Source organism: Aquarana catesbeiana, linkage group LG03 (genome assembly GCF_042186555.1).
Source record: "Aquarana catesbeiana isolate 2022-GZ linkage group LG03, ASM4218655v1, whole genome shotgun sequence".
Taxonomy (NCBI): domain Eukaryota; kingdom Metazoa; phylum Chordata; class Amphibia; order Anura; family Ranidae; genus Aquarana; species Aquarana catesbeiana.
In genome coordinates, this window is record NC_133326.1 from 123,002,395 (window position 1) to 123,016,105 (window position 13,711).

Below are 13,711 nucleotides of genomic sequence, written 5' to 3' on the forward strand. Positions count from 1 at the left end.
GGTAAATGGTTGTGAGAGCTCCAGGTGCTGGCAATTGCTATTCCAATGGTATAGGTGCAATGAAAAATCTGGACTGCCGCACTCCGGATTGGAATAATAAAAGTAAAATCTTCTTTATTGAAAAAATGACATAATTTAAAATGCGTACATTGCTCTGTTGTAATGATACAGCATAACCGCTGACGCGTTTCACGCTCCCATAGAGCGCTTACTCATAGCTACTCATCTATGAGTAAGCGCTCTATGGGAGCGTGAAACGCATCAGCGGTTATGCTGTATCATTACAACAGAGCAATGTACGCATTTTAAATTATGTCATTTTTTCAATAAAGAAGATTTTACCTTTATTATTCCAATCCGGAGTGCGGCAGTCCAGATTTTTCATTGCACCTATACCAGGCGGTGCTACACAGTTAACATGGCCCTGTACCAACTGTTTTGGTATTGGGGTTGTACTTTGCCAGCTTTTTGTTGCCCTGTCCCAACTTTTTTGAGACGTGTAGCTGCCATCAATTTCAAAATGACATTTATTAAAATTTTACATTTTAAGTTAAAACATTTGATATGTTTTCTATTGTGGTTTGAGATTTGCAAATCATTGCATTCTGTTTTTGTTTTGTACACGGTGTCCCAACTGTATTTTGGAATTGGGGTAGTAGATGCACTAGCACATTTTAGATGGCATTGACTAATAAATTTAAGTTTAACTCCAGCTAACACTTTTAGAAGAATTAGGGTTTGTTCACACTTGACTAAATTTCTAACGCTTTACCACCTCAGCCCCGGAAGAATTTACCCCCTTCCTGACCAGAGCACTTTTTGCGATTCGGCGCTGAGTCGCTTTAACTGACAATTACGAGGTCCTGCGACGTTGTACCCACACAAAATTGAAGCCCTTTTTTTCCCCCTACAAATAAAGCTTTCTTTTGGTGGTATTTGATCGCCTCTGCGGTTTTTATTTTTTGCGCTATAAACAAAAAATAGTGACAATTTTGAAAAAAAAAACACATTTTTTACGTTTTGCTATAATGTCCCCCAAAAATATATAGTTTAGGCCGATATGTATTCTAATACATATTTTTGGTAAAAAAAAATCGCAGTAAGCGTATATTGATTAGTTTTCACAAAAGTTATAGCCTCTACAAAATAAGGGATAGATTTATAGCATTTTTATTATTTTTTTTTTTTACTGGTAATGGCGGCGATCTGTCGTAACTGCGACATTATGGCAGACACATCGAACAATTTTGACATATTTTTGGGACCATTGGCATTAATACAGTGATCAGTGCTATAAAATTGCATTGATTACTGTAAAAATGTCACTGGCAGTGAAGGGGTTAACACTAGGGGACGCTTGAGGGGCTAACTGTGTTCCCTGGGAGGTGATTGTAACTGAAGGGGGAGGGGACTGACTGGAGGAAGTGACGGGTCGTGGTTCCTAGCTAATAGGAACACACGCTCTGTCAGTCCTAACAGAACAGGGAGGAGTGTGTTTACACACACTCCTCCCTGTTCTCTCTCCTGGTCACGATCACTCGTGGCCGGCGGTCTTCGCGACCGCCGGCCACGAGCACCGGCACCCCTGGTGTGCAGCGGGCCGCGGCTTCTATACCATCCACCGCGAGCCGACATATAGCTACGACGGCTCACGTAGGGGAGCCAACCTGCCGCAGTATAACACTGGCGGTTGGTCAAGAAGCGGTTAAATGTTCCTATAGTGGTATTATGGGCATTAAATTAGTGTTAATGAGCTTTAGTATGGGCGTTAGACCGGCTTTTTACATGCGTTAATGAAAAGTTAAAAATGATCCCGAATGCCCTATGGGCAGTTTTGAAGCGGTTGAGGAGCATTAAAACCACTCCACCAATGTTTACTCTGTTACAGGAAATAAACGAATCTTAACACCCTGCAACTGCCTGTCAGCACTTGCGAAGCGTTAACAGAGACTTAAATGGGAGGCGCTGAAAGGCTTCTAATGCCTCCTGACTCGACACGAGGCTTCAATTTTGAAGCAGCGCTAATGCTTTATGTTTTGATATTGTGAACAGCACTGTGTGCTGTCCATTGTATCATTTGCACAGGCATTTGAGGGACGTTTTTAATGCCTCTCAAATGCATGCTTTTAATGCCAGTGTGAACTTGGTCTTATAGCAACAGTTTTTTCTTTAATCAACACTGTATATCATAAATGTACTGTATATATAAGTGAATGCATACATATTGCTGATAGTGTTCTTTGTGTTATGATTCATCTGCAGGTTTTGTCCAGTTAGCAGTCACCATGGTTGCCCTGTCGCTGAAAATCTGCATCCGGCAGTGCAATGTGGTGAAGACTATGCAGTTTGAACCATCAACTGCAGTCTATGATGCCTGCCGAATCATACGAGAGAGGGTCCCTGAGGCTCAGACAGGTCAAGGTACGTACTTGTTGCATGATTTTTTTTTTTTTTTAATCCTTCAATAGCAAACCATTATTTACAACTGTATGTTTCTTTAGAACAGACAAGTGTATTCATTATGCCTAGCATATGAATCCCATTTTACACCTATTACAAACACCAAAATAAAACTAGCTTGTGAACAAAATCTGTTTTACAGCATTATGTAAGAAATTGTTGTGGGCTGAATATAAAACCCTATTCAAGCCAGATTTGTCTCTAGATGGAATTAGATGATCCAGATTAGAACATTTCTTGTATGGGTGGGTTGTCTGCAGTCACTCATTGGCTTTATATGGCATTCCTCCATGCTGAAGTTATGTAAAACTATTTACAAACAATGGCACAGATGTGCATCTGTGGCTATTAAGAGAATCAATCATTTGTTTTACTCTGAATATACAGAGTAGATTTTAAATCTATTTCAAGGCTCTCTCTCAGAATAAATGTGGGATTAGAAACTTATGGCTGCCATTGGCGAACTCATCCTTTTGAAAGATTATTGTTGCTTGACTGTTAATACTGTTCCACCAGATACTTAGAGTCACTGATCAAGAACAAATCTAAACCTTGACAAAGTTCTGAATTTCCCCACTAAGCCCGTACGCTTGTCCTGGGTCAGTAAGAAAGTATAGAGAAACTGTCATTTTCAGTATGTCATTAGCAGTGAAAGCCCTTACATTTTCTTCTATGCAGTTTTCCTTTAAGATCTCTTGCTTCTGACTGCTGCTACTGTGTGTTTGTGGCTTATTCGTATGGTTCCATTGTTGATAGTGTCTGTTTTGTACAATAGAAGTTTTTGTTCAAAGGAACAGTACTGTTTTGTGCTGTATTCAGCAGCTCGGCACAGACCCTAGAGTCTACATTTGACTTGACCTCTTTCTTTTGCCCACAGCGCTAGACTTCGGCCTGTTCTTATCAGATGAAGACCCAAGGAAAGGAATCTGGCTGGAGGCTGGCAGGACCCTGGATTACTATATGCTGAGGAATGGGGTATAATAGGTCAAATTATTCATGTATAAGCATTACATGTACATTGCTTATTTAAACACATTATCATATTATTATTCAAAAACAGCAAAATAAATATATATGTGTGTGTGTATATATATATATATATATATATATATATATATATATATATTAGTGTATATATATATATATAATAGTGTATGTATGTATGTATATATATATATATATATATATATATATATATATAATAGTATATATATAATAGTATATTTATTTTCTTTTTTTTTTTCATTAAAGGATACAAGATTTTGAGACATTTGGGTTATACTGGTGCCCACAGGAGGATTTAGACAAGGGCAGCAGAAAAAAAGAAAGCATGCCTCAGTTTTTGCTTGTGTCTTTTCCTCTACTGATAAAACTTTTAAAGGATAAGTTCAACTTTTGAAACATGTTACATACACGCTCTGCCCATATTTAGGGTGAAACATGTACAATATTCCAGCTCGTACCGCCCATTCCCTTGATTCCCCCCCCCCCCTTCATTGTGACAACGGAAAGAGGATCTTCTCCCTGCACCCAATTCAAAAACACCAGGCTTCTGCCCACAGGAGAGTGAAGACCTGGAAGACCACTCGTTTCAGGGATGGGGCAGTCCATTGGAGTGAATGGACAAAAATATATTGACAAGAAGCTCAGGCATATAGTATGCAAATTAAAATTGTTTGCCTTTTAGATTCAAAGGATGTAATGATAAAATAGGATTACAGATTCTGGGTGACTGCCTCTTGGTGGGTATAGATGTGGAATCCTATGCATCTATTCGGCATGATATGGGAGCCCAAAATGAATTTATGGCCACCCTTTTTGTAAATAATTTTGTGTATTTTTTTGTGTAATTGGCAATATAACAGACAGAGAAGGTGCATAGCCATGGGCTTCTGTTAAAGTCTCCATCTAGGATGGTGGGAGGAGATCCAGATATGCAGACTAAAATTGTTTAAGGACTATGTAAATAGATTCACTATATGTAGGGGCACCCCAAGGGATTTGTTATTCATTTCAACCTTGAATTAAAATGAAAGGAACATTCTTTGGTTGTGTAAATTCAGTTAAGAACATAGGTTAAGAACATCCACATTTAGAAAACCCACAGCTGGAAAAAGTGTTCCTCAGCACCACCAACTCGTAGCCGTTGAAAAGGGGCACCCCACAAGTCAATTTCTGCAGTTGCATAGAAATGGCTGTAAACTACATGATTTTCACAATGAATAAAAAAGCATTTTAGGACAAGAGGGTACCCAACTAGACTCCTTTTTTTAAAGCAATATTAAACCACATAAAAAAATACAATTAGGCTTTGGGCAATTTCAGTCATAATGTGCTAGAATGCATTGCATACTAGCACATTATGACAGACATACCTGAAAACTAAGCCCTCCAGTGGCGTGCTGTCACCGCTGAAGGCGCTTCCATCTTCACGTGGTCTTCCTTCTGGGTTTGCGGGCTTCAGCAATATAAGTGGCCAAGCTGGCGATGAAGTCCCTTCTGCACATGCGTGGGAGTTGGTGTTCCTTAAGAGCGCATGCACCAATGATGTCACTGGTTGCATCTAAAGTAAATATCTCCTAAACGGTGCACGTTAAGGATATATTTACTGTACCTATAGGTAAGCCTGAATATATAGGCTTATTTTGAGGAAAAAATCATATGTGAGCGTTTATTCCCACTTTAAGAGTAAGGTCAAAACTTTGCTTCATGAAAGATCATAGATACGTAACCCCAGAAAGGAGAGAGGATATCTCAGCAGGGATGATCAAAAGATTTGTATGCAATTGGAATAAATGTAATCGATTGAAAAATGATTGGCCAATATCAATGTTGGGTAATGAACTGGTAAAACCTCTGGGGTTGGGGACAAATCTCTTTACTCAGATTGCTAAAAATTTTCCAAGATCTTAGAATAGTGAAAATGTTCCAACCAATTTTACAGAATTGGACATTCACCAAGCCATTAAAGGGAATGTGCAAGTGTGGTCATTATAAAGTATGTAAGTAGATAGAAAAAAAAAACAAAAGCATTACAGGACATTGATCGCATACACTCCTTTGACAAGTATATCTCTTATTAATTGTTCAACCTCTAGCCTCATATATATGATCACATGTCTGTATAAAAAGATATACATATGCAAGACCAAATGGGAGCTAAAGGTACAGATGAACATATATAATACTGTGCAAAAGTTTTAGGCAGGTGTGAAAAAAATGCTGTATATTAAGATTGCTTTCAGAAATAGAAATGTTCTTAAAGGGGCAGCGCACCTACATATTTTTTTTTAGTGCACATCTTGTATCTAAATTGTGAGTTAGGTGCTGCAGTTCAATTCTATGTAGGATATTTTTGGGCATAATATAATTAAGTCTGTCTGAGATTACATTAAGGCTGGGTTCACACTATTGCGAACTGGATGTGGGTTTTCCGCGCATCCAATTCGCAAATCAGGAGATTGTGATCGGCTCCCTATGGAGACGGTTCACATGTTTCCGGAGCAAATTTCACAGGAGTCCTGTGCATCTTCTGGTCAGTTTCAGGTCCGAATTCAGCCAAAAATTCTAAATGAAATCAGACCTGAAACGATGAACAGGGACGCACTGGACCCCTGCTGTGAGCCACTCCGTGCTTCAGTGTGAACCCAGCCTAAGAGACAGAAGGATTTGAGGCAGCCTACATACACAGAAGATCTGTGGTTAGTTCTTCAAGATGTTTGGAACAACCTACCTGCCGAGTTCCTTCAAAAACTGTGATCAAGTGTACCTAGAAGAATTGATGCTGTTTTGAAGGCAAAGGGTGGACACACCTAATATTTATTCAATTTGGATTTCTCTTCTTTTCATTTACTTTTCTTTTTGTTAATTGATAAATAAACTCTTAACACTTATATTTCTGAAAGCATTCTAAATTTACAGCATTTTTCACACCTGCCTAAAAAAAATGCACAGTAGTGTAGTTTTGCAGTTAAAAGTGAATTTATTATTTTTCCACAGTAACATGCAAAGCATTGTGTCAGTGGATCGTGGGTGCATTGGAGGTTTTTGCTGACCTTTCCTCCAGCTCCTTGCGCGTATATCGATCGGTATGGACTTTCAGGCAGTAATTTGGAAGAAGTGTCTAAGAAGTACATGGATTACCACTCTCGCAGTCCGTTGAGAATTACAAGTCAGTCTGCTGCAGTGGCAGACCAAACTTGTAGTTAACTCATTCACAGAGTTAACCAAATTTTAGCCACATTTTAAATATGACAATGGCTGAAGGTAGAAGAGGAGCGGCTGCTTAGGAAAATGGTGCATGTTACACCCTAAAGATGGGTGTAATATGTTCCCACAGGTCAACTGGGCCTTTAGGATTTTTGTACAGGGCGTCCCTCATATGGCTTCCCCTGTATGTTCACCCTTTTATTTGTTGGATTTCAATTTGGCTCTTTCAGTACCTCAAAAACCATCTTTTGAACCTATTACGGATATTGCCCTTTTTATGCCTACTCACAGGGTTGCTTTCCATGTCTTGAGGTTGATTTAGGGACACAGGTCCCACCCCTCTGTTTATGGCCTTGCTCTCAACACTGCTTTGTTACAAAATTGAAGCATGTTGGAAGTGGGAGGGGTTATTCCAGGCTGGTCACTTTATTTATTTATTTATTTTTTTGTCCAAATCCTCCTGTAGGCAGCAGTATAGCAAAAATGCCTCTGACTCATGTATCCCTCAGTGAACTCAAAGAAATTAATTTTATGGTGAGCGCAAAAATCTTATTTTAGAAATGTATAGTTGAATGAAACTGAGGTGTGGGTTTATCAAGCAGCGGAAAATACCCGCTGCTGAGTTCTCTGGCATTCGCAGAGGAGATCGCTCTCCTCTGAGTGCCTGTTTATGAAGTGCTGTAGATCGCTTCTCCCTTTGAGGAGTGAAGTGGTTTACAAATTCTTCGAACTGTGGAGAAAGCCTCCTGTTGTTGTAATCTGACAAGACATGGTGAGATTATAGTACCAGAAAATCAGTGAAACACTCTGGTGTCAGTTTATTACGCAGCTGTGAATTACCGCTGCTGAGTACATGGGCACACTCAGAGGTGCCCACCTCTTGCTAATAAAATAAGTAGTCCCCCTACACAAATATATATAAATAATAAATATATATGTCTGATCAAAGAAGGCAGTAATCTTCCTCCTTTCCCTCTGTTCTCCAGGGATTCTCCAACTCTGGGCTGGAGAATCTGGGGGGGGGGGGTTCTGACAGAGATCGCTAGTGAGATCCTGAGATCGCACCTTCATAAACTGGCCATTTCTGTCAATGACAGATTCTCTGTGTGCAGAGATGATCAGCGGAGATCATGTTCTCTCCTGATCTCGGTTTCATAAACCGCTAATGATGTGAGATGAGCTGCAGTCATCAGGATCTCTGCTCATCTCAGTTTCATAAATGGGCACCTGAGTGATTACATAATTACCAGTAAGTGATCTCAACAAATATAGAACACTATTAATATGCTATAATTGTTTAATTGCTTTGTGCTTACTAGAGTTGAAACTGAGTTCCAAGTATGGATATTTTTTCACAGTTACATTTGTCCAGCTTGGACCAATATAAGTATACATATTTCATACCTGGCCAAACACTGTGGAAGCAGAGAATCGCTGAAGTCGCAGCAGCCCTGCTACATAGTAACTTTCTCGGCATGGGTGCCATTCAAAGAATGATTTGTATTTTCTAAATGCAGAGTGTTATGTGGATGATGTGTAGAGGCAGGGCAGTGACCTCACAATCTTCAGCTCACCCAAATAGAGAACTCCTTGTATTCAAAATGGAAAAAGATAAATACAAGGTGTTCTCTGAATGGCGCCTGTGCCGAGCGGGCAACCATCTGTGATTACTATGCAGCAGGGCAGCCGCTTGGTATGGAACCTGGAAAACAGCAGGGATTAAACAGGTAAGGAATATGCATACTTCTATTGGTCCTTGCTGGGCCAATGTAACTGCAAAATTGTCCACAAGTGGAATTCAGCTTGTTAGCCTGCATGTCTTCCACATTTACAACATAAAAACCGTGTAGTAGGAAACTTCTTAAAGCCCAATTTTGGGCAGGATTGCCTTAACAGGTTTCAAGTAGGCAAACATTCTTGTTCCCCAGGAGAACCTCGCTGTCATGCTGGCATATTTTAATGTCTAGCAAATCAGTTAGTTTAAATGACAAACGCCTGCTCCTTCTGAATTCCTATCTGTTGTAGCTGTATATGGTGCAGGTCTGATTAACCTTTAGCACTAACTTGCATCTCTCATTCACAAAACAGAGCCTGGGGCCATGTGTTTTGTAAATGGTAAGGATGGGGCAGAAACGTGACCATAATACTGGGGTTTGCGTGAGCCTGGAAGTATAGCGAAAGCTTGGTGTCCCCTGTTATGTAAATTAACTTATTTGCGGGACATAGAAGTATGCCTGTAAGACAGCAATGTCCTCCTGAGGACTGAGAATGTTTGCCTGTTTGAGTCCTGCAAAGGCAATCCTGCCTGAAGTTAGACTTTAAAAGTCCAGTTCATCATCTCAAATTCAATGGCACTTTCTCCAAGGCTATAACGTCTATCTTGGCTTTGTATTTTTCTTGGTAGACTACATTCATTTACTGGTTATAATGTACTCTGTTTTCTGCTGTTGCTACTAGGACATTCTGGAATATAGGAAGAAACAACGGCCACAAAAAATTAGAATGCTGGATGGAGCAGCAAAAATGATTATGGTAGATGACTCAAAGACTGTAGGAGAACTTCTCGTGACCATATGCAGCAGGATAGGTGAGGACTTTATCTTTTTGAGGTAAACAGTAAGATTTAGTAGATAATAAAGTGAAGGTTTGAAATCTCTGTCATATGTATATTGCTGTCTGCTAGGTAGATTTACCAAAATTTACAGTTGTCAAAGATCAGGATGTTAGAGAAAATCTTGTAATGGAAACACCTGACAATTGTCTAACGGGGTTTATTTTGTTGTATCCAGGGGACCAGAAGTGATGGGCAGAGTGACCAAATGGGCAGGGTTTACCATTCCCTGTTTAATCCACAGCTGATTAAAAAAATATCGCTTTGCCTAAATATATGCTTTGATTCTCTTTAATGATAGGGGATGCTTAAATAGCTTTCTTCCTATTTTATTCTACATAAAGTATGTTTTATTGAACACCAACTCCCTCAATACTTCTGCATTTCTCAAAGACTGAACGTGGTTGGGAGCGGTTACTTCTTGTCAGTCCTCTGGCAATCGCCAAGAAAGACCCTGCAGAACACACAGCGCAGTCCCATCTAAGTGCCATTTTTTTCTTGCTGTAGGACTCCTAAAGTATGATAGAATTTTTTTTTTTTTGCTTAATAAGGTAGGTTTTGTGCATGTGTTATTACAAAGTGAATAATATGGACCTACTTGCAGCAAAAAAGCATTTAAACCAGATTGTGCATAATATTTAAGGGCTGGTTCATATGCAGTTCTGTGCTATGTGGTTTCAGCCAATTCATTAGAAAAAGCCCACATCAAAAGTAATGCATGCACTACTTTTGGACACACACTGCAACCGAATCACATGGCACTTCTATACCATGCTATCCGGTGTGGGTAAACTCACTGCGTTTGCGACCTGTGTTAGGGGCGTCATTAACTGAATAATGATACCAACTGCAGATCAAAATTGCAGTGCGCTTAGAACGCAATGCGGGAAACCCACATGGAATGTGGGTTTCTTGCACTGCGTTCTGGTGTGATCTGGCCCTCAAGACAATTATTTTTATTGCAACATTTTTAGAAGAATACAGTTTTTGAATGTCCTAGAAAAATTACTTGGGGATTTACGCTGAATTGATGTAGGAGTTTACAGACAGATCAAAATAAATGTGAGGCTACTGAAATTTCTTGTGCCCAGGAATTACAAACTATGAGGAATACTCTCTAATCCGTGAGACTGAGGAGAAGAAAGAAGAACCAACTGGAACTCTAAAGAAGGACAGAACCCTCCTCAGAGATGAGAAGAAGATGGAGAAACTGAAAGCTAAGCTCCATACAGAAGATGAGTGTGAGTGAGCACAGGCAAGAGAATGCAGTGAATAGAGCATGCTTATATAGACTCAAGAACACAAAAACACAATCAATGTTTTCCAGTATTAGTCATTTAAAAACATTTTAACCCATTCCTGCCTACAATCTGTATATCATCATGTTGTGGAGAAATACATAAAGTAAATAAAGGTCCTCCATATAAAAGTCACCAGCCTGGACCTCACATGTTTTTTTTTTTTTTTTTTCCAATAACATTTTATTTTGTTACCAAAGTTTACACTGCATAGTATATAACTGGAAAGGGTAGTAGAAAAGTATGGTACATGATATTAAGCAAACAGACATATGTATATGGAATATTTTCCTTAGTATGTTGCAAGGGAGTTATGGTTTCTTAGCTAACATGGTTGCAACTGCTTCTCAACATCACATATTAAGAGTAAACTTTTCATATCCGCTAACAAAAATAACATATGTAATAAGAAAGAGAGAAAAAGAAATAGAAAAGAATAGGGAAAGAAGAGAGGTAAAGTCACCTGAGTGAGTCAATGATCTGTTTATATAGAATCCTCCCGGAGGTGCCACAGCTCCCAGACCTTATCATGGGCTTCCAATCTGTCCTGCATTCTGGCCGTCATCTTCTCCATCAATTCCACATCTTTAATTCTCGCATACAGTGCCTCAGGGGTGGGGTGGGGTTTCTTTTTCCAATTCAATGCTATGAGGCATCGTGCGGCCGTTAAAATATGGCGCACTAGTTTTTTATTGGTTTTTGAGATCTTTAGTTGGGATAGACCTAGTAAGAAAAATGTAGGGGTCATGGGGAGTGGTTTTCCCAAAAGATTGGTCAGTAACTGCTGGACTTTTTCCCAAAAGGTAAAAATTTGAGGGCACTCCCAGTAGATATGAAGAAGGGTACCCCTGGCTCCCGAGCATCTCCAGCATCGATCTGAACTAGTAGGGTAGATAGCATGGAGTACCTCTGGGGTCATGTACCAGAAGAAAATTATTTTGTATGCGTTTTCTTTATACAATGTACAAATTGAACTTTTCGCTGCCTGAGACCATATCACCCGCCATTGTTCCATGGGGAGTTCCTCCTTAAGGGCCTTCTCCCACTTAGTCATATAGAGGTGCTTACCTTGCGCCTCCACTGAGTAAGCATTCAAGATTTTGTAGATATCAGAGATCAGTCCTCTCTGAGTCAAACCTGCCACAACCAAGTTTTCAAAAGGGGTTAGGGGGGAAAATCGCAGGTCAGGCGCTATGGTCAGGGCATAATGGCGGATTTGTAGGTAGCTTGGCGAGGTATATCGTACTTAGTTTGGAGTTCGGAGAAGGATAATAGCCTACGTGTTCTAGGGTCTATTATGTTGCCGAAGTGGAACAAATTCCGCGAGGACCATGGGTAGGACATTTGGTGTGTAAGGCTATCTGGCACTTTAGGGTTGCAAATAAAGGAGGTTAAGAGCGATTTTTCAGAAGAGAGGCCATGTGGGGAGCGCAATGTTTCCAAAGCTTACGAAGTTGGGACATAGATCCCAATAGACGTTCAGGGGGCACCTCCGCGTCCGCACACCACAGCAAGCTATTTGGATGGGTCAGGGCCAGCCAGATCTTTTCAACTTCTGTCCACTTATTGTAGGACCTCTGGGTGGACCATGATATTATAGCTCTGAGTTGGGCAGCTTGGTAATATTTAATTAGATTTGGTAATGCGAGGCCACCATCTGACCGAGCTGCCATAAGGACTGATTGGGATATTCTATGCCTTTTATGGTTCCAGACAAATTTAAGTATATCTATTTGTAAATAATGAAAAATAAAAAAGTAGCGGGACTTAATATAAACACACGGGGGCAAGAATAAAATTGATAGCTTTTAATGGATACAAATTGTCATAGAGTTTTTGTATTCAAATAATTCAATGCATGATGCTATATAAAACCATTCGTACAACTACTACAATTCATTGGAGCCAGAAAAAATACATACATACATGTTCCAACAAGGAATCAATACATGATATATAATATAAAAACATTTAGAGCATGATTGAATGGAGAAAATAATCATATATGAAAAACAAAAAAAAAAAAAGAGGGTTTTTTTAGGAAGGAGAAAACCAATTAATATGGAACGGCCTGACCAGATGCATCATTGTATACACTAGGTTGTTGTTGGCTCTACGCGTTTCAAGGTCTTTAACCTATCATCAGAAGCAAGGAACCATAGTGATAATCTAAAAAATAAATAAAATAAAAATATTTTCCCTTTATTTATTTTTTAGATTATCACTATGGTTCCTTGCTTCTGATGATAGGTTAAAGACCTTGAAACGCATAGAGCCAACAACAACCTAGTGTATACAATGTTGCATCTGGTCAGGCCGTTCCAAATTAATTGGTTTTCTCCTTCCTAAAAAAAACCCTTTTTTTTTTTTTGTTTTTCATATATGATTATTTTCTCCATTCAATCATGCTCTAAATGTTTTTATATTATATATCATGTATTGATTCCTTGTTGGAACATGTATGTATGTATTTTTTCTGGTTCCAATGAATTGTAGTAGTTGTACGAATGGTTTTATATAGCATCATGCATTGAATTATTTGAATACAAAAACTCTATGACAATTTGCATCCATTAAAAGCTATCAATTTTATTCTTGCCCCCGTGTGTTTATATAAAGTCCCGCTACTTTTTTATTTTTTATTTTTCATTATTTTCATCCAATCGGGATGGAGGGGGGGACCTGAGCGGCACCCCTTTACCTCATATAAAGTCCCACTAATTCCTTCCTTATATATATCTATTTGTAGTTTTCTTAGATGTTTGTATGGAATTGAAATGGGTAGTGTTTGAAATAGAGTAACTTCGGGAGGATCGTCATTTTAATGGACGCTATCCTCCCTAAGAAGGAGAGATGGTGTTTTTTCTATCTGAGGAGCATGGCTCTGATAGAATGAAAGAGGGGGGGGAAATTTTCCTGGTAAAGAGTTGCGAATGTTGGAGTAATGCGAATTCCCAGATATTTTAGAGATATAGTTTTCCAATGATATGGAAAGTTGGCCTGTAAGTGTATGGTTTCTGATTCAGGGATATTTATTGGGAGGGCTCTGATTTGGACACGTTAATTTTATAGCCCGATAGGGCCCCATATCTATCCAGTTCGGCGTGGAGATTTGGAAGGCATATTCTAGGTT

The 13,711-nt window shown here is 39.3% G+C and overlaps 1 protein-coding gene across 2 annotated transcripts in view; it reads left to right on the forward strand.

The window, feature by feature from the left end:
• TLN2 (talin 2) overlaps positions 1 to 13,711 on the forward strand; it is a 398,203-nt gene that overhangs the window by 185,926 nt on the left and 198,566 nt on the right. For both annotated transcript variants that reach the window (XM_073619119.1, XM_073619120.1), the window contains exons 3-6: positions 2,263 to 2,421; positions 3,338 to 3,435; positions 9,127 to 9,256; positions 10,372 to 10,521. In XM_073619119.1, the coding sequence (XP_073475220.1) occupies positions 2,286 to 2,421; positions 3,338 to 3,435; positions 9,127 to 9,256; positions 10,372 to 10,521 (514 nt within the window). In that variant the 5' untranslated portion in view covers positions 2,263 to 2,285. The remainder of the gene's footprint in view (positions 1 to 2,262; positions 2,422 to 3,337; positions 3,436 to 9,126; positions 9,257 to 10,371; positions 10,522 to 13,711) is intronic.